This window comes from Mesoplodon bidens (assembly GCF_964165515.1).
Source record: "Mesoplodon bidens genome assembly, chromosome: 14".
Taxonomy (NCBI): Eukaryota; Metazoa; Chordata; class Mammalia; order Artiodactyla; family Ziphiidae; genus Mesoplodon; species Mesoplodon bidens.
Window position 1 is genome coordinate 81,150,719 of NC_138170.1, and position 21,414 is coordinate 81,172,132.

Here is a 21,414-nt window from a genome sequence, read left to right on the forward strand (position 1 = left end):
TACAATATGTGATTACTGATTTTCACAGAAGTAAGCTACCAATATTCATGATTGAGATTAGCCCTGTGTACTTTCATAGCAGCTTTCTGCAGCGATTCAGAGTGTACTCCAGGACTGCCTGCATCGTCATAGTTTCAGCTGTCACATAACTTGCCAAGCAACAGAGTCAGAAACAGAATAGTTTAACTGCTACTTTTTGGTAGTCACTATTGTGTTTATCTGTGTTAAACCAGAGAGTTTTGTCCTTTGATGTAAAGTGTGTGTGTCTTAGAGTTTTAAATAGCAACATTTAAAAATGGACAGATTTAGCTGGAAACTAAGCCCAGTTTCTTGAAATAAAAATTTGTTTACAAATATGGTGATTAGTTTAAAAGGTTGCTTATAAATATGATTGATATTATGGTGATCTTTTTACTGTAGATGAGAAAATTGTGAAAAAGATCAGAGGTCTACAGATGAAGGCAGAAGACTATGATGTTGTAAAAGTTATTGGAAGAGGTGCTTTTGGTGAAGTCCAGTTGGTAAGAAAGAATTTGTTTTGTTCTTTTTATTATTTCTTTTAATGACATGGTTTTGTGAAACATTATCAGTGGCTCTTGAGTAAATCTAATTTCTGTGTCCAACCATGCCAGAAAATTAGTTTTATGAGCTTGGTCAAGTCGTTCCATCTCTGAGAGCCTCAGTATCTTCATCTATAAAAAGAGATAATTGTGTTCTAATTACCAGGTCTTTTCCAGCTCTGAAACACTGCGATTTAGAATAAGGCCAACTTGGCTTCACTCATGATCTGCCTAGCAGTTAATATTCTTCCAGAACTACTGTGTTTTTATTTAGTATGTTCAGATTAATAACATCTCTGCTTAGTTAACTGAGATTTATTCAGATATATGAGAAACCCAACAAAGGCATTTTAATAACTGAAAGTAAATATAAAATTTACCTTTGTAGACCAAAGTGGTAGCACTGGAAATACTTCTAAATGTTTGCAAATGTTTCAGATATTTTATTTATTTATTATATGAAGAACTATAACGTAATATTTCTATTTTCATCACCCGAATATGAAGCTCTTCTTTATTATTTTTCTTTCTTCTTATAGTTAAACTGTGGAGTCAAATTCTGTTTTTAACTTAATAGTGCTTTACTCTTCTTGATGGAGCACCAAGAAAAACTGACTATGTGCCAGCATGGGTTTCTCTAGGAACAAGTCATGACAGACGAACGTTTTGTCTTTTTCTCTTTCATTCCTTCTTTCTTTGATAGGTTTATTGAACTTGTAGATCAGGATAGTGCAATAGGTGTAATATATATCCATAAGATATTTGAAAAAGTTTGACATACTTGAGGATGATACGGAGAAGTGTCAACGAATAAGCATATGGATAGGGAGCCTTATAACTACATTAATAGCTGTATTCTAAGGAGCCCAATGAAGGCATGAATGGTTCCTTGGACAGAGATCCCCAAGGTCAGGTTTTAGGATTCTTTCCTCTCCTATTAAACATGTTGTTAATGACTTGTATGGAGGCAATGGTGGCATGTTGAATAACTTTGCAAATGAGTTAAAACTGAAGTATGAAGATGAGCCAAAACCCAGAGATCATCAAATGGGGAGGTCATTAGCCAAATAGAAGAAGTGAAATTTAACCAGGATAATGACCTGTACTTGGGTGTGAAGAACTCAAGGAATAGATTGCTTAACAGTGATCATGAATTAAAGAACAATTTTCCTGAATGTAAACCAGGCAAAAGTCACTGGTGATGTGGCTACCCAAAATAGTAAAGTTTGGACTGCTGTAATAAATTTCTAAGATAATAGAGATAAGGTTTTCTCTAATTTGAGATGACTGGGCCATACCTGGCATATTTAATCCACTCTAGATGCCCTGTTGCCCTGGTTTAAGAGGGACGAATAATGCTCAGGGACTTGAAATAATGCCATGTGAGGTATGGTTGAAGGAATTGAGACGTTGATTGGGAGTGGATTTGAAGAATGGGCCGCCTCCGAAAGTAGTGAGGTGTTGTTTCTGTTTTATTTTGGTTCTTAGTGAAAGTGCTGAAGCTTCAGCGGGTAGAATGCTCTAGTGGGTAGGGTGGGAGGTTAGATCACATGACAGCTGATACGACAGTTTCTGTAAGATACAGGGAAGTTATAAAGTAGTTGAACCCTAGCTCTGCCATGGCCAGACTCAGAAGGTCGTGGTGAGGTCAGGCAGATTTCTCAATCTCTCTGAGTTCCAACCTGTAGGATACGGAGAATAACAACTGTGTTAGGGGGGTCCTTATAGGAAACGAAATGAATTAACAAAATAAATAAGTCTGGCTGTAGTGTTCTCTGAATGTTAACCGTTACTATTATTCAGTATTTGATATAGGAGTCATACTGTTGTCTGCATGTTTCAAATACAATACATGTATTTGAAACAGGCACGTTGTTTCTTCGTACTCATTTCATTGTGGTTAGGGAATAAACACTAGAATCTGAAGTTGCATTTTTTGGGGGAAATATGACAGACCTTGACTTGTCATGTTCTTGTGTCAGCGTAGTCATTGTTCTCTGTTAGATTAATTTGATCATTAAAGTTCAGTATGTTAAAGGAAAGGAAAACATAGAAACAGAAGCTTTTATTTTTCTTGTTAATTTCCATCCCGTATTTCATTTTGGCCACAGGATATGCAGAAACAAAGTCATACGTTTTTAAAAGTGAAAAATATTTTAACGTTCCACTAATTCAATGACCTGACCTGAGAGCTTGTACATGTTTGTTTTGGCTTTAGTTCTTGGTTGTTACCTTAGGCAGGGACTCTTTTTTTTTTTTTCCGGTACGCGGGCCTCTCACTGCTGTGGCCTCTCCCGTTGCGGAGCACAGGCTCCGGACGCGCAGGCTCAGCGGCCATGGCTCACGGGCCCAGCCGCTCTGCGGCATGTGGGATCTTCCCAGACCGGGGCACGAACCCGTGTCCCCTGCATCGGCAGGCGGACTCTCAACCACTGCGCCACCAGGGAAGCCCTAGGCAGGGACTCTTAAAAAGAAGAATGAGATTGAAAAGGGAAAGCCCAAGTGCTTCTCCTGTAGCCTTTTGAAGTTGATTCGTATGTGGAAGGTAAGTTAGTTAGGCAGATACGTAGGGAATGTTCCATATTTGGCACATCTTTATGTTTATTTTTTCTAGTCATCTGAAGAAAGTGTTACGGTAGTAGGTGCAAATGTGTCTTCCCTTGTGAAATGCTTTTTCTGGTCAAGTAAACATATGTTGTCACAGAGGACCTACCAATCAATTGCCACGAAGAAAATTCTTATTGTAAAAGTATCTTTGGTATGTCACAGCAACTATACCACAGTATAAGAGCTAGAGTCCAGACTACCTACAGTTGAATTTAGACTCTTTTGCTGTCTAGCTGTGACTTCAGACAAGTTACTTAATCTCTCTGTGCTTAGTTTCTTATCTGTTAATGAAGATAACAGTAGTGTTTATACCTCATGAGATTACTGGAAGAATTAAATGTGACAATATATATAAAGCATTTGGAACAGTTCTTGGAATATATTCAGTAGTAAGTGTTTAGTAAATGTTAGCAATTAATTGTCAGACATAAAATAGCACATGTATCTATATCCATCAGTGAAATAGTTAATCAGGATCTGTTATGTTCCAGGAGCTGTGCCAGCCTCTAAAGATACAGTAACATAGCCTCTATCTTGCCGAAAGTGGTAGTCTTGTGGAGGAGATGAAGAATTTTACTTTAAACAAGTAAAGTTTTTTCAGATTACAATAAATGCTATGAAGGAAAAGATCTGGATGCTATGAGAGAGAATAATGGAGGAATGTGTCTTATTCAGACTGGGCAGTTAGGAAAGGTCTTGCTGTGAGAAAGTGACATTTGAGTTAAGGGAGTTGGCCACATGAAGAAGTGGGGATGGAGTGGGAGTTAAAATACAGAGGGAATACATGTGAAAATGTCATGAGTCAGGAAAGTGACAAGTCATTTAATTTATTTGGGTGTAGATTTCCTCATCAGGAAAGGCATTTCTCGTGGATTGAAAAGTTCTATAATCCCAGGAGGGCAAAATTTGTTCAGCTTGCTGTCTTTTGTCTTTTTTTCCCCTATCTGCAGAGGAGATGTACATTTATGTTTTTATAGCATGAAAGGTCCACAGCAATGGATGGTTTTATCTAATATCCCTCTTGTTTTTGGATTCTGCTCTTTTGGAATATTTTATCACATCTCATTTAATGGAACATAATATGAGTCAGTATAGTATATTGATTAAGCTCATGTACTCTGGTGACTTCCATGGTGGTCCAGTGATTAAGACTCTGCGCCTCCACTGCAGGGGTGCAGGTTCCATCCCTGGTCGGGGAACTAACATCCCACATGCTGCGAGGTGTGGCCAAAAAAAAAAGGTGAATCAAGGATTCTGAAATGAATGTATAAATAAATGTAAAACTGGCTTAAAAAAAAAAAAGAGCATGTACTCTGGAGCTAGACCTCTCAACTACCTAACTTCTTTGTGACTTAGTGTCCTCATTTGTAAAATGAAGATAATAATAGTTCATTATTCATAGGTGGCTATGAGTGTGAAATGAGCTACTATATGGAAAATATCTAGAATAGTATCTGACACATAGTGAATAGGTAATAAATTGTAGGCTAAAATTGGAGCCTGCTGGAAAAGCAGTTAAGGTCCTTTTAAAGACTCATTTACTGATTTCACATATTGGCTTAACAAAACATGTTTTTATAGTTAAGGTGGTAATGTTCGACTTTTAATAGATATTTTTGCATAAAGTACTCTGGTACTGTGGAAAAACAGTCAAAGCCATCTCCTTTTGTTTCTGTTCTATGGTATGCAGATTTCCTGTCATCAAAGGTTTCATTTCTTTATCTTGGAGTGGCACTAATAATAGAACTTTTATAAGAGGTTTTGTGAGGACTAAATTATGTTATACAAATGTGGTACTTATCATGGATGGGGCACATTGTAGGTATCAAGTAAACATTAGCTGTTGTCACTATTGTCAGTTTCTGTGAATTTATGGCACTAAATGAGTTTTAATTTTGAATAAATAATCAGAAGTCTTGTTCTTACTTTCATATATATTTATGTATGTTAATTTGCTAGGGCTGCCATAGCAAAATACCAGACTGTGCTTAAACAACAGAAATTTATTTCCTTACAGTTCTGAAAGCTGGAAGTTCAAGATCAAGGTGTTAGCATGTTTAGTTTCTTCCAAGGTCTCTCTCCATGGCTTACAGATGGCCACCTTCTCACTGTGTCCTCACATGGTCTTTCCTCTGCGCATGCACATCTCTGGTGTGTCACTCTGTATGTCCTTCATCACCTCTTCTCATAAGGACTCCAGTCAGGTTGGATTAGCACCATCCCTAACTGCCTCTTTTTAGCATAATCATGTCTTTAAAGGCCCTGTCTCCAAATACAGTCACGTTCTGAGGTACTAGAGGTTAGGGCTTCAAAATGTGAATTGTGGGTGACGGAGACACATGATTCACCCCACTACAGTATGTATGTATGTATGTATGTATGTATGTATGTTGGGATGAACTTTTCAGTGAGATAACCTTTTGACCATGGTATGTGTGCTTACTTTTTTTGTTTATGTTTATTAACTTTTCTTGGACACTAATTCTCTTTTCTTTGAAAAAGAAAGTTATAAATTCTAGCCTTGCAAATGTCTTCTTAAGGTAAAAATACAGTCTTCCTCTCTATTAGTAGAATATACATTGTTCTTCAGATATTCCTTTGGTTAGTTGATTAGCAAATGTTTATTAAATGTCAAGTATCATTATAAGCATATAAGTATCGTCAACACATTAAACAGGTAAACTACTCAGACAAGGCACCTTTACATCCATGGAGCTTTTGTTTTGAAACTGTTATAGTTTCAGAAAGAAATTGTGGTCTAGGTTCTAAAAGTAGAGTTATAAATTAATCTTAAATGTAATGCATATATGTTAGGAATTACTTATATATGATTCTTTACTCGGGGGAGATGTATAAAAACAAGTTTTCATGGTAACAGTGGAAATATTTTTATTTTGAAGTTATATCTTATTATTTTGGAGTTTGGAAACCTTTAATTGGTTTTGCGATATTGTCTACTCATTCTCCTTAAGAAAATGTGACATTAAATTTTTTCTTGGTGGTTTTATTTAAAGCTCCACAGATTAATATATGAATGTATTCTCATTCTCAAAGGTCTAAATTACTTAGAATTAGGTAAAATATGAAAATCTCTATCATGTCTTCTCTCGATTCCCATTTTCAAACATAAAGGTAACCAGTCTGTTGGTGATCTTTTAGTGCTTTGATGATTAGAAATATTTGGGGACTGTTGCAAAACTAGTGTCAAATTATTTTCAGTGGATATTTATATTTTATTCTAATTATTTTCATTCTAGGAAAGTTGAAACCTTTCCATATTGAGTTATAAAAATTGCATCAATGCTAATTTTTCTCCCTTGAAATTAAAAATTATTTTATTTATACATCAAATATGTTCATAGTAGAGTAATAAAATAAGCCAACATTATACTTTTTAAAATCACCTGCAGTCCCACTACTGAGAGATAACTACTTTTATTACTTTGATGTATAGCTTTCCAACTTTTCTGTTTCTAAAGATACGTGTAATATATGTATATTAAGGGACCATATTATGTACATGGTTTTACAACCTGTGTTTTCTTATGCAACAGTAAATAGTAACACACACTTGTATAACAGTTACAAAATGCCAGGCAGGCTGCTAAGCAATTGGTATATAGTAACCAGTCTTTACAACAGTCTTTCTAGATGGTATAACTGCTGTTATTCCCATTTTACAGATGGGGAAATTCAGGTGGATAAGATAAATGACTTGAGAGAGTCCACACAGCTGCTAGGTGGTTGAATTGAGATTTGAACTTAGGCAGAGGACTCCGGAGTCCATTCTCTTTGCTCTATGGCCATAACCAGTTTTCTGTGCCAATATAGACTTTGTATGTAATTTTATTGGCTACATGGTGTTTCACTATCATCTTAATCAACCTCTTACAAGTATTCAGTTCTTTCTTGAAACACCATTTTTTCTACATTACTGGCTCTTCCTTCTCAGTTTCCTTAGTGGTTCATTCTCCACCTGACTTGTAAGTATTGTAGTTCCCAAAGGCTAGGTTCTTATTTTTTTTTGATCTGCATTTTCTCCCAAGGCAAGTTCATGCATTCTTCTGACTTTAAATACAATCCATGTGGTGTCAAGGCTCAAATTTATAGCTGCTGCTCAGAACTTTCTACTTTGCTCTCCAAACTCATATTCATGGTAGCTTATTTGACAACTCCATTAAGGTGTATCACAGACATCTAAAACATGTGAAATTAGAATGCTTGATTCCCTCTCTAACTTTGCTCTTCCTTCCATCTGTTCCTTCTCTTATTTTCCCATCTTAATAAATAAATGACTAGCATCAACCCAGTTGATGCTCAAGCCAAAAAATTGGGAGTCATTATTGATTTCTCTTCCCCTCATTTCTTATATTTAATTTTTCAGTAAGTCCTGCTCATAATATTTCTCTAGTCTCTCCACTTTTTGGGGGGTATTCACTGCCATCGCCTTTCTCCAAGATACCCTTTCATTCCCAGTCAGGTATGAGGGCCTACTTTGTGTCCTGCTTTGTTTTCTACTCCTGCTAACAGTTTCACCACTGTACTATTGATTTTGGATTGGGAAGTGCTGATGGAGAAAATACCAAGACTGGATTTATTAAATCTTCTGCAGATTCATGCTCTACAAGCTCAGCTGAACCCACATTACAATTTGGCAGACTTTTTTCCCCATACTTCATAGCCTTGTATTTTCACATACCACTCCTACCCCAATAAGGGTACAATAGAATCAACTATGGGGCTTTTCTAACATACATGCTTTGTTTCATTTTGTTTTCTTTATTTCCCCACTTCTCTATAGTGAGATACGTGAAGATGGGAAGTATAGATCTATCTAATACAAACTGCTGCCAAATTGACCCTTCTAAAATATATTCATTGTATCTCTCCTTTGTATTTCATGGCTCCCTTGCCTACCAAATGAAGCATGAAGTCTTCGTCCCGGCCTTCTAGGCCCTCTTATTTAAGATATCACCAGTTAATCTTTTTTTTTTTTTTTTTTTTTTTCTTTTTGCGGTATGCGGGCCTCTCACTGTTGTGGCCTCTCCCGTTGCGGAGCACAGGCTCCGGATGCGCAGGCCCAGCGGCCATGGCTCACGGGCCCAGCCGCTCCGCGGCATATGGGATCCTCCCAGACCGGGGCACGAACCCGTATCCCCTGCATCGGCAGGCGGACTCTCAACCACTGCGCCACCAGGGAGGCCCCAACCAGTTAATCTTTTTAACCCTTATTTTCCATCATGCTCTCCTTTCTGAGCAAGCTACTTATTTCAGCACATGCTCTTGTTTACTTGTCCGTTCCTCCAAATATGTTTCACTCACTCTCAGTGCTTATTTTAAAAGAGAAGTTTCCTGATTCCTTTTGCTTTCCTTCCTACCCTTTGAGTGTGCCCTCTCTCGTCTGCATCTTTTAATTATGATCGCTTTATTTAATTTCCCATATTATGCTTTGTGCTGTACTTTATACTTCTTTGAATCTTTTTATATTGTAAATTTTTTAAGGGCAGGAACTGTGTCTTTTCAGTACTTTTGGCATTCCCATCAGGAGTTCATAGCTGTGCGTCTGAAAATAGTTCACCTATATCTGGGAAGATGATCTTCTTTAGTCAAGTACAGTTTAGTAGGAATATCCGTAGAGCAGCAGGGAGAAAGGGGGGAACCCTCACCATGGAGCCATTTGTTAATTCAGTCTTCAACATTGGTAAAGGACGTGTTTGTGCAGCTAGATCATATCTGTGATTGGATTTTTCTTGTCTTTTTATATCCTGTACAGCACAGAACCTGAAATGTAGAAAGTTTTCATTGATGTGAATTGACTGTGATTATTCCTGATTCCTGGGCTCAGGTGCTCCCTGCAGATCCAGAATGCTAAGGAGATACAGATTCTCAGTAATAGAACTCAAGGCTGATATGAGATGAAGATCTTGTTTTTTGTTTTTTTGTGTGTGTTTTTTTAAAATCTCCTACTGGCTTGCTCTTAATTTAAATGGTTTTAAACTAAGGTTTTAAAGTGGAACCAACCAGAAGGAAAAACTGTATGGGAAATGATTCTCTAACACTTGTCATGTAAACTCAGATTTTTTAGTCCTTTTTGGAATAAAACAGGGTTATTTCTGATTTGTATAAATTATCTCCCTTCCTCCATGTTTTTGTAATTCCTGTATTCCCCCCATTCAGTCTTAGCTGCCACAACCAGACCTGGCAGAAAGCAGGAGGACATGCTTTTCTTGTGTTTTTAATGGAAACCTCAGCAGCACACAATAACTGTTCCAGATCTGTCATATAGATGCATTGGTTCTTTTTGTAAAAATAATCTATTGTAATTTTTGATATTAAAAATAAATTTTAAAGCCTCAAATGGGGCATTTTGGTTAGAATGATTTTCAAAAGTTTTTGTCCACAAGTGTTCTAGGAGATCTAGGTCCATTTTAGGACTTTTCCAAACATGTCTCTAGCTACACTTAGGAATGTTTCATCTACTTAAAAAAATTTTTTTTTAAAGAAGTACATATTAGGGCTTCCCTGGTGGCGCAGTGGTTGAGAGTCCGCCTCCCGATGCAGGAGACGCAGGTTCACGCCCCGGTCCGGGAAGATCCCACATGCCGCGGAGCGGCTGGGCCCGTGAGCCATGGCCGCTGAGCTTGCGCGTCCGGAGCCTGTGCTCCGCAACGGGAGAGGCCACAACAGTGAGAGGCCCGCGTACCACAAAAAAAAAAAAAAAAAAAAAAAAAGAAGTACATATTAGCTATAAAAGCACAAATAAATCTAAAATAAAAATCCCTCAGAATTCCATCAGCTGAGATAAAACTGTTAACTGTTTTGAGCCTTATTATCTTTTTTTTTCCCCACATACATATAGTCAATTAGCTGGTACTTTTGCATTCATCCACTTTTAAAATTAGAAACTAGGAATATAGCATTCTTTTCTCTAACAAATAGAGACATTGGAAGAGAAGCAATATTTTTGTCCTTTAGGTAATCATGGACTAGTGACATAGGGGAGACACATGTAAAGTTTCATAACAGAATGAACTGAGTTCCATTTGTCTATGGTAGAATTAGCTAACGTTTTCACTGACTATATTCTGTGTGCTAAGTATTTATACTCATTATCTTGTTTTATCTTTTCAACAATTCTGTGAGATTCTTAAGTAGATGAATTCACTGAAATTTAGAGAGATTAAATGAATTGGCCACATAGTTCATAAATAGTTAGGACTTTTGCCCAGGTGTGTTGACATCTACATCTATGCTTTTAAGCAGTACTCTCTGCATTGTTGTAATGAATTGCTACTATATCTATTTATCCATCCATATTGAATAAAGGAGAAAGAGCTAGAGAACAAAGGGGAACGTACAGAGATGCTGAGGAAGATTATAATAGAATCATTCAGAAGGAGACATCCTCACAAGGAAGGTCAGTGGAAACCAGCTTTCCTAAAATAACAGTGCTTTACTGTAGTACTTTGTAATACTAGTACTAATGTATTTTAAGGTATGAGGCAGACGTTTGGCATGAATACAACTATTGCCTCTTAATGTTTGTTCTGTAGATAAAGTCAAAGACTACAAGCTGGTGGTTCCTGACTCTTGTGTTATGAGCCTGTGAAGTGTTCTGTTACAGTAGTTTAAATGAAAGTCAGGCCTCATTAACTAGAACATCTAACCAAAATTGTCTTTATTTATTAAAAGTTTTATAGATCTAATAGCTATAATTTTGCTGAATTTGTTAAATTGGATAATTCAGCATTGTGCCAACCACTGGGCAGCCTCACAAATGAAAGTTTGTATTGTATTCTGTTCTTAAAGGAGCTTATGAAGCAGACATGTACACAACTAATCTTGATATTAGATTATTGTAAGCATTTTGGAAGCACAGAAAGGGAAATAGTTTTGCATAAAGAATCACCAAGAATAAAGCACCAAGAACAGGCATTTTTCTCATGTTCAGAAAATCATCTTATGCCTGTGTTTTTGTTTATTTGAATGAACGGCTCTTTTCTCTAGGTTTGTTTTTGTTTAATTAATTCATATATAAAAGATTAAACATAAATAAATATTTAACTATTTCCTACTAGCTGACAAATATCTTTTAATTTCTGTTCATAGCTGTTCTTTATAGCAGAATTCTTAAAACTCTTGTCATGGTCTGAGTCAAGCATAAATAATATTATGGTATAAATTAATTGGCTCTTACTGTTATATGATTGCTTTTTCTAATGAAGTTAAGATAACACTGAAATCCGATTTATTCTTAGAATAAGTGAACATTTGAAGAATGGCATAAATACAGAAGAGAGAGTACCTTAGCTGTCTCTTTTTAGTAATGTTTTAAACTTTAAAAAAAACCCACAACATTTTATTAAAAGCATTGCTGGAGTGAGCATTTGCTTTGAGATAGTTTGCTAAGAATCTGGTCTATCTACTGTGGAAGGGATTTCTACTTTTAAGACTAGGGTCCTTCATACTCTAATCCCCCACCCTCCCACCCATGTTTTCATATTGCTTTCCCATATACATTCTATAAATGGCATAACACCATACAAATCAAAGGAATTGTTTTCCTAGTTTAGTAATTTAATATAGAAGATGGATATAATCTGTGACCCTCATCATAATTTATTTGGCCCTTGGCATATAGGATTCTTTTCATGTAAAGTTACAGTATATCAAAACACTTTAAATTTCAAAATATTTTAAAATACTTTAAATTTCAAAGTATTTCAAAATAATAAGTGATATAACCCATTGATATAATAACCTTTTGAATTATAATTTGATTAGGCAGTTTTCATCCTGGGCTGTATTTTCTTTCTATCCATATTGATGTTTTATTTATTTGTTATATAAAGTACTGAGAAGGGATGTTAAAATTTCCAACTGAAATTAGGATTTGCCTCTTTCTTTCTTTAGTTCTGTCAATTTTTGCTTCATGAATTTTTGTTTTGTTTTGTTTTTTGTTTTTTGTGGTACACGGGCCTCTCACTGCTGTGGCCTCTCCCGTTGTGGAGCACAGGCTCCGGACGCGCAGGCTCAGTGGCCATGGCTCACGGACCCAGCCGCTCTGCGGCATGTGGGATCTTCCTGGACCGGGGCACGAACCCACGTCCCCTGCATCGGCAGGCGGTCTCTCAACAACTGTGCCACCAGGGAAGCCCTGCTTCATGAATTTTTAAGCTTATTTATTAGATACAAACATATTTAGAATTTTTAATGCCTTCCTGATGAATTATTACTCCTTTTATCTGAATTATCCTTTTTTTCTCTTTGCTTTGAAGTCTACTTTGTTATTAATATTGTTTTATCTACTTCCTTATCCTTGCTGTTTGCATGGTGTATCTTTTCGTATCTTTTTATTTTTAACCTGTTTGATCTTATATTTAAAATATATGAGGTTAGGTTTTGCTTTTTAATTCTCATAATCTCTGCCTGTGAATTGTGTGTTTAGTCCGTTTATATTTACACATATTTCAGACTGTTTAAAATTGTCTTGTAGTCCCTTAAGTCTCTATTCATTTTCATTTATTCATTTTTCTCTTTATTCTCTACATTGATTTGTGTTCAGGTTCACTGAATGTCCTTCTATCTCCATTCTCTGTTAAGCCCTTCCAAAGAATTTTCCATTTTAGTTATTTTTCAGTTATAGAATTTCCAATTGGTTCTTTTTTTAGTTCCCATTTCTCTGTTGGTATTTACTTCTGTTCATTCATTGAGAATCTTTTTTCCTTTTTTTCTTTAACATACTGTCTTTTAGGTCTTTGGACATATTTATAACAAACATTTAAAGTATTTGTTAGCTAAATCCAACATCTTTTTGGGATGTTTGCTATTGACTACTTTTTTCTTGATGATGAGTCACATTTTCCTCTTTGCCTGTCAGGTAATTTTAAAATTATGTACAGGTCCTTTTTGATATGTGATAGAGACTCTGAATTTTGTTATTTTTCTTTGACAAGTGTTGATTTTCATTTTAACAAGCTGTCCAGTTACTTGCCGATAACCCTTAACTTTTGGAGCCTTAGTTTTTTACTTGGTAAGTGTAGATGTGTTTAAAGACCAGGTTGTTTCCCAAGTCCTTTTAAGGACTCCAAACTCTACTCCCCTTTCGATCTTTTAGGGTTTGGTATTATAAGGCTTTGTTAGGTAGTGCTAGAGTAGGCCTTGCTTTAGAGCATGGTGCTTTCTCTTAAGATGTCTCACCTCAATGTCCAGGAAATCATCAAAGTTTCTCCACTCTTTTTTTTTTGGCTGGAAATTGAATGTACCTGCAATGCTGTTTAACATCTGGTGTCTCTGTTTTGTTATCAGCCCCGTAGCAGTTGCTCTCTGGTATACCTTTGCTATTTCCTCTTTGGATAATCCCTACCTTTGTTGAGCTTACATTCTAATATGGGACTCAGACAATACAAGGAAACAGCATCAAAAAATTGCAAGTTATGATATCTTCTCAGAAGAAAACACATCGAGTTCTGGGGTAGAGAACAATGAGTCTGTTTCCCCCACGTCTGCAGTAACTTCCTTCACTGTAGTCTTGAACCCCTCAAAATCGTCCATGAGGGTTGGAATCAGCTTCTTCCAAACTCCTGTTAATGTTGATATTTTGACCTCTTCCCTTGAATCATGAATGTCCTTCTGGCATCTAGAGTGGTGAATGCTTTCCAGAAAGTTTTTAGTTGCCTATACCCAGATCCATCAGGGGAATTGCTGTCTATGGCAGCTATAGCCTTACAAAATGTATTTCTTAAATAATAAGACTTGAAAGTCGAAATGACTCTTTGATCCATGGGCAGCAGGATGGATGTTGTGTTAGCAAGCATGAAGACAACATTAATATCATCGTACATCTCCAACAGAGCTCTTGGGTAACCAGGTGCATTGTTAATGAGAAATAATAATTTGAAAGGAATCTTTTTTCTGAGCATAGGTCTCACCAGTGGGCTTAAAATATTTAGTAAACTATGTTGGCAACAGATGTGCTGTCATCTAGACTTCATTGTTCCATTTATAAGGCATAGACAGTAGATTGGCATAATTCTTACAGGCCCTAGGATTTTGGGAATGGTAAAGGAACATTGGCTTCAACTTAAAAGTCACCAGCTGCATTAGCTCCTAACATGAGAGTCAGCCTGTACTTTGAAGCTTTGAAGACAGATATTGACTTCTCCTTTCTAACTATGAAAGTCCTAGATGGCTTCTTCTTCCAGTATAAGGCTATTTCATGTACAGTGAATATCTGTTGTTTAGCGTAGCCACCTTCATTAATTATCTCAGCTACATCTTTTGGATAACTTGCTGCATCTCCTACATTAGCGCTTGCTGCTTCACCTTGCTCTTTGACATTATGAGGAAAGTTCACGGGCAGCCAATTCCTGCTAGCTTCAGACTTCTCTTCTGCAGCTTCCTCACCTTTCTCAGCCTTCATAGAATTGAAGAGAGTTAGAGCCTTGCTCTGGATTAGGCTTTGGCTTATGGGAATGTTGTGGCTGGTTTGATCTTCTATTCAGACCACCTGAACTTTCTCCATATCAGCAATAAGGCTGTTTTGCATTCTATCATCTGTGTGTTCACTGGGGTAGCACTTTTAATTTCCTTCAAGAACTTTTTCTTTACATTCACAACTTGGCTAACTGATGCAAGAGGCCTAGCTTTCAACCTCTCTTGGCTTTCATCATGCCTTTCTTACTAAGTCTAATCATTTCTAGCTTTTACTTTAAAATGAGAGATGTGCGACTCTTCCTTTCATCTGAACACCTACAGGCCATTGTAGGATCATTAATTGGCCTAATTTCGATATTGTTGTGTCTCAGAGAATAAGGAGGCCCAAGGTGAGGGAAAGAGACAGGGGAACAGCAGGTCAATGGAGCAGTCAGAGCGCATAAAACATTTATTGATTAAGCTTGCTGTCTTATATGAGCATGGTTTGGGGCACCCCAGAACAGTTACTGATCACAGATCACCATAACAAATATAATAATGACCATGAAAAAGTCTGAAATATTGTGAGAATTACCAGAATGTGACAGAGACACATGAAGTAAGCAAATGCTATTGGAAAAACAGCACCAGCAGACTTGCTCGACACAGTGTTGCCACAAACCTTCAGTTTGTAAAAAATGTAATATCTACAAAGTACCGTAAGTCAAAGTGCAATAAAACAAGGTATGCCTGTAAAAAATGTCGGACCAGGGTGGTATCAGTGGAGGTAGTTAGAAATGGTTGGATTCTGAAACTGTTTGAAGGTAGGACTGACGTGATTTGCTGATGAGTTTTTATGAGCTATATGAGAAAAAGAGGAGCCAGAGGTTTTTAGCCAGAGCAGTTAGAAGAATGAAGATGCCATATACTAAAATAGAGAAGACTATAGGAGAAATAAATTCAGGGGTGAAGATTTGGAGTTCAGTTTTGATCATCCTACTAGATATCCAAGTATAAATGTTAGCAGTTATTATTTATTATTAATTATCCAGTGGACGTTAACTTTTATAATCATTCATTAAATATTTATTGGCTCTGTGGTAGAGTTTGCTATGTTATATTCTAGGATTTAAATGATGGTCAAAAATGGACACTGTCCTTGCCTTTATGGAATTAGCAGTCTAATGAAGAAGATAAGAATTGATCAAATAACCATATTATTGGTAGTTTTTCCCTTAAAAAAATAAGCTTTTAAGTAGGATACCTAGGAAGAAATAAGGATGACTTAACAAAATCACAAATAACCCTTGATATCTAAATTTATTAGGTTCTTATGGTCAGATCGTGATGGATACATGTACATACCTTACAAGTTTCTCATTTAACAACATCTTATTCTTAAAATTGGTTAGCTTAATTAACATGAGGGAATGAAGCTTCGTGAATTCAGTTTTATTTAGATGAAATGAGGTAGTTATATATTGAATATAGCATTTAAAGGTATTGTATATTTCATGAAATATTTAGGCTGTGGGGAATTTTCTCCTCTCTTTCATTAAAAATGTTATGTTTTTACTTTTTATTAGTTAGCTAAGGATCATTTTGTTTTGTAATTAAAGTCTTTAAGAACAGCATTATAGTATGATCTGTTGTCCACCATTTTCTCATAAAATTAAAGAATTAATTCTTGTGTTTTGAAAAATCAACAGGTTCGTCATAAGGCATCACAGAAAGTTTATGCTATGAAGCTTCTTAGTAAGTTCGAAATGATAAAAAGGTCAGATTCTGCTTTTTTCTGGGAGGAACGAGATATTATGGCCTTTGCCAACAGTCCCTGGGTGGTTCAGGTAAGCATACTAACTTTTATAAATTTATTTCCCCTTTTTATAAGTGCTTATTATTTGTAAGAATTATTATTATTCTTATTATTTGTAAGAATTGATTTTGCATGCTGAAACCTATATCTCATTTACGTAATGACAGTGCAGTTACTTTTAATAAGATCTGATTCATTACACTTGTTTAATCTTCTTAAATAGTGTGTTATATAGACATGACATGTAATACTTAATTGTTGTATAAAAGCAAGTATTACTTGCAACTTTCTCTTTTTTAATTCCTTTATAAAGAATTGGATTGATTACCAGTATCCCATTGTTCCCCACCTACTCTTGCTCATGATTTACATAATAGGAACAATCATCAGTTTATCTTGAAGAGGGGGAAAAACTCTACATTAAAATTTTGGAAAATTCTCATATTACCTATAATGTAAGACATTATTGGGATTCCTAATTTAGCCTTTTATTTGACTGTGAAGTAAGGAATTTACTTGGTTACCCAGTAGTACAGGTCACAGAGGAAGGACAGGATAAATACTTTATTCTTTCCCTGTATTTACCAGTTTTCAAAATAAGGGATTATTTTACTTTTATCCTCAAAGGTGACCAATTTGGGAGAACTATCAGTTTAAACTCATGGACTTAAAACCTATTTGATGTGTTTCAGTCCTTTATCTTATTCATACTCAAATTGTGACACCTTTGGCAGTGATCATGTTCAGGTTGGCTCTGAGTCCTTTTGACAGAGCCTTAGTTAGTCTTCGATAGCTAGCTTGCCGTCTTGATACATAACAGAGTGTTCCAGACGTGTCTTGTACATTTTCTGTCCTTCACATGAAGTTAACCTTGCTTGTATGTCCATCTTTTTTTTTTTTTTTTTTTGCGGTACGTGGGCCTCTCACTGCTGTGGCCTCTCCCATTGCGGAGCACAGGCTCCGGACGCGCAGGCTCAGCGGCCATGGCTCACCGGCCCAGCTGCTCTGCAGCATGTGGGATCTTCCTGGACCGGGGCACAAACCCGTGTCGCCTGCATCGGCAGGCAGACTCTCAACCACTGCGCTACCAGGGAAGCCCCGTAGGTCCAGCTTTTGTACATGTGTGAATATTTCTTTAGAATAGATTCCTAGCATTGGAATTGTTAGGACATATGGTGTACACATTGGACATTTTGTTTGATATTGCCAAACTGCCTTGTAAAGAAAGGTTTTTTACAAGTTTATATTACACTCTAATTGTCCAATAGATGTTTTATTTCACTAAATTTTTAGCAAATGCTGCATATTGTAATTATTTTAAATTTTTATTTGTTGCATCCTTGAGAAATAAGATGTTATTGTGTTAAGTTGCATTTTTTTATTTTGAGGTTCAGCATATTTCGTATGCTTATTAGTAATTTGTATTTCTTCTCCACTGCTTATCCCATTTTCTGATGTGTTGTTTTGCTTTTTTAAAATTGGTTTGTTAGAATGTTAATACATTATGGATATTAATTCTTTGTTATATATGTTGGAAATATATTCTCTTGGACTACTACTTGTCTGTTGTTTACTGAATTTTTAAATTTAGATGTAGTCACATCTGTAGATTGCATATTTTAATTTTTGCTGGCAACACCTTCCCCATCCCTAAGATGGGGAGTTTATAATCCCCAAGATTATAAAAATATTCTCTTACACTTTCTTTAACTTTTTATATTTTTATTTTTGGGGGGGTGTTCTATTTCTAAGTCACTAGGAATTTATTATTTTTATTATGAAGTAGGATTTCTTTTTGCCAAATGAGTAGCCAATTTCCCCAGTGCCATTTGTGGAAAAGCCCATGTTTTCCCCATGAAGTGAATGAAAGGTCCTGTATATCATTCATGTGTATTCATGTATACACATGAATTTCTCTTTTGGACTGTTTGCCATTACTTTGATTTGTTATCGGTTTATACACTAAAATCATTGTTTTAATTTCTGTAGTTTTTCATTTATTTTGGTATCTGGTAGGGCATGTCTCCTCTCATTATTCTCCTTTTATAATAGTTTTTTGGCAGTTCTTAAAATTTTTCTCTATAAAGTTAGAATCAGCCTTTCATTCTGTTAAAAAATACAGTTAAAATTTTGACTTGCATTGCTTTAATTGGTAGGCTTTTTTTTGGGGGGGGTTGTTTTTATTATTTTGAACTATTAGGTCTTCCCACAACAATAATAGTATATCTCTTTGTATAGAGATTGATCTTCAGTAAAGCCATATTACTTTTTCCCCCAAAATAGAATCAGAAGAAACTTATATATAAGAAAATAATTTTTAAAATATGTAGATATTCAACATACAGAAAAAAAGTAAAATTGGCTCAGTCTTTCAGTGTAGCATTGAATAATAGAAATTTTTCTTCCTTATCTTTTTTTTTTAAACTTCAGTGGGTAGAGGTCTGATGGTTAACTATTAAATCTGATGTTTGCTGAAGCTTTCTGGTTAAGATGGTAAAGGATTTGGCCTGCCCATCTGTTCTTAGCTTATCAAATATTTTTTATCAGGAGTAATGTTAAAGTATTTGAAATGTTTCCTCAGCATCTTTTGAAATGGTTTTCTTGCTTAACCTGTTATTATAGGACACACAAAAAATAAATTTCAGGGTAGTGTAAAATCTAAAGTAAGTGCTATTTGCTGTAATATGATATTTTCAATAGAATACCAAATTTGACTTACATTTTAAGTAATTATCCATCTATTTGCATAAGTGACATATGACCTTTAATTTAATTTATTTTTAACATAGACTCTTCTGGTTGGTTTTCATATCATAGTGAGATCACCCTAACAGACACAGTTGAAAAGCACACCACTTTTTTCTGAGCTTTGGTACAGTTTATAAAAAGTAGAAACTATTCATTCCATGAGGCTTGTTTGAACTTGCTTGCAAATCTTTCAAGGAAAAATTTCAATTTATTTAATGATATATTTTTTAATTTTTAAAATTTATCATGATACATTTCAGACATATCCGAAAGAAGAGAGAAAGTTTATTGAATCCCCATGTATTGTTCACTCAGCTTCAACAGCAGTCATGGCCAGTCTTGTTTCAGTCACACCAGAAATTGGCACACATTTTTTTGTAAAGAGCTAGATAGTAAATATTTTAGGCTTTGTGGCCCAAGAGGCAAAATCAAAGATATTATGTAGGTACTTACATAACAGGCAAACAAATTTGTACAACTTTTTTATTGACGAAATTCAAAATATAATAATACAGTTGAAAAAACACAGGTCTGTTAGGGAGAAGAATGAAATTATTTTCTGAGGTAGTAACAGTTTGCAAAATTGGGGTTCACAATTAGTGTTTCCTATCAAAATCGATTATAGATGTTCTATTAATACTGATGTATAAAAAGATTTTATATATTTATCTTATCAGAAAATATATTTTCACACAGCTAGTTACTGCTAAATACTATTATCCACCAGCATATGATTTAGTTTTTATCAGTAGACTTTATTTTTAAAGACAGCTTTAAAAATTTACAGAAAAATTGAGCAGATAGTAGAGAACTCCCATATACCCCCTGTACCGTTTCCCCTATTATTGACATCTTTCTTTAGTAAGGTACATTGTTACAACGAATGAACCAATATTGATACATTATTAGTAACTAAAGTCCATAATTTATTCAGATTTTTCCTAGTTTTTGCCTAATGTGCCTTTTCTGTTCCAGGATCAACCAAGAGAGCATGTTACACTTAGTTATCATATCTTCTTAGGCTCCTCTTGGCTGTGAGTTTCTGACTTGTTTTTGATGACCTTTATAGCTTTGAGAATACTTCTCAGTTTTATTGTAGGCTGTGTAGGCTCTGTTACTGGAATTCGATGTTTTCCTCATTATTTAGACCAGGGTTATGGGTTTTTGAGAGAAAAACTACAGAAGTAAAGTGCCATTTTCATCACATCATATCAAGGGTACATAGTAATCTCTCATTTGTGACTCTTAGTGTTGACCTTGAGTACATGGTTTTGATTGAGCATATCTATCACTTGGAAGGCGTTTATAGAATTCTGCTAAATTTCTTCTCTTGATGTTTACCTTTTAGCACTGTCATTACATTACAGGTTAATCAATTCCAGTTGAAGGTTGGGTAGAAGCTTCTCAGTTGCAAAGTTCAAATGGATTTTTTAATGGATATTTCCTTTGCACTTACATTCATGTCCAAAAAATACTGCTGGAACTGTGAGACTGTAGTCTGAGATCAGAAAGGATATCCACTGCAAATTTGTGTAGGAATGGAGATCTCATGTATTGTTTTGATTTTGATAGCATGGGAAAGTATATACAGCAGCTTGATGTTAGTTGTCATAAAAATGATTGTGTCATAGAATAAGTTTTGCATGTAGCGCTATTTTGCCTTGCCATTTTAGGTCATTTAGGTATTAAGAAACATTATCAAGTTGCAGCTAAAGCTAATTTCCAAAGCTATTCAGTTCAGTCATAGTGGTTGAGGGTTGTTCTTGATCAGACAAATTTCAGTCTCACCTCTGAGCTCAAATAATTGCAGTAAAACTTTACCACTGCTAAGCCACTGAACTGCTGTGTAGCAGGGTTAGTCAGGATGTTCAGCTTCTATTTCTGGCAAAAATTCACAGAACTGATGGTGATGCTTAAGTCAACAAGAGCAAATAACACCATCAATACTACTTATTTATTAACACATGAGATTCAAATATATTTTCCACACTGTACCTATTGATCAATATTACGAAAAATAACCATAGACTTTGAACAGCATACATTTTCACAAGCTTTGTAAATTTGTCCAACTAAGCCTTTTTCTGTTCCACATATATTTTTACCAGCATCTGTTGTAACACACCTTACCAGGTATTACTTCAGGTTGTACTGAATTAATGTTTGCTCAATTTCTTTTAAAGTATTTTTGTCCGTAGTTGATCTGTGCGGACTGTTCATAGAGGCTAATTCTGTATTCAGCTTCAAACTTGGCACTCCTCCAATAAA

The 21,414-nt window shown here is 35.6% G+C and overlaps 1 protein-coding gene across 1 annotated transcript in view; it reads left to right on the forward strand.

Moving 5' to 3' along the window:
* ROCK2 (Rho associated coiled-coil containing protein kinase 2) overlaps nucleotides 1–21,414 on the forward strand; it is a 137,982-nt gene that overhangs the window by 56,573 nt on the left and 59,995 nt on the right. The window contains exons 3-4 of the mRNA XM_081254074.1: nucleotides 421–521; nucleotides 16,292–16,429. Coding sequence (XP_081110200.1) covers nucleotides 421–521; nucleotides 16,292–16,429 — 239 coding nt within the window. The remainder of the gene's footprint in view (nucleotides 1–420; nucleotides 522–16,291; nucleotides 16,430–21,414) is intronic.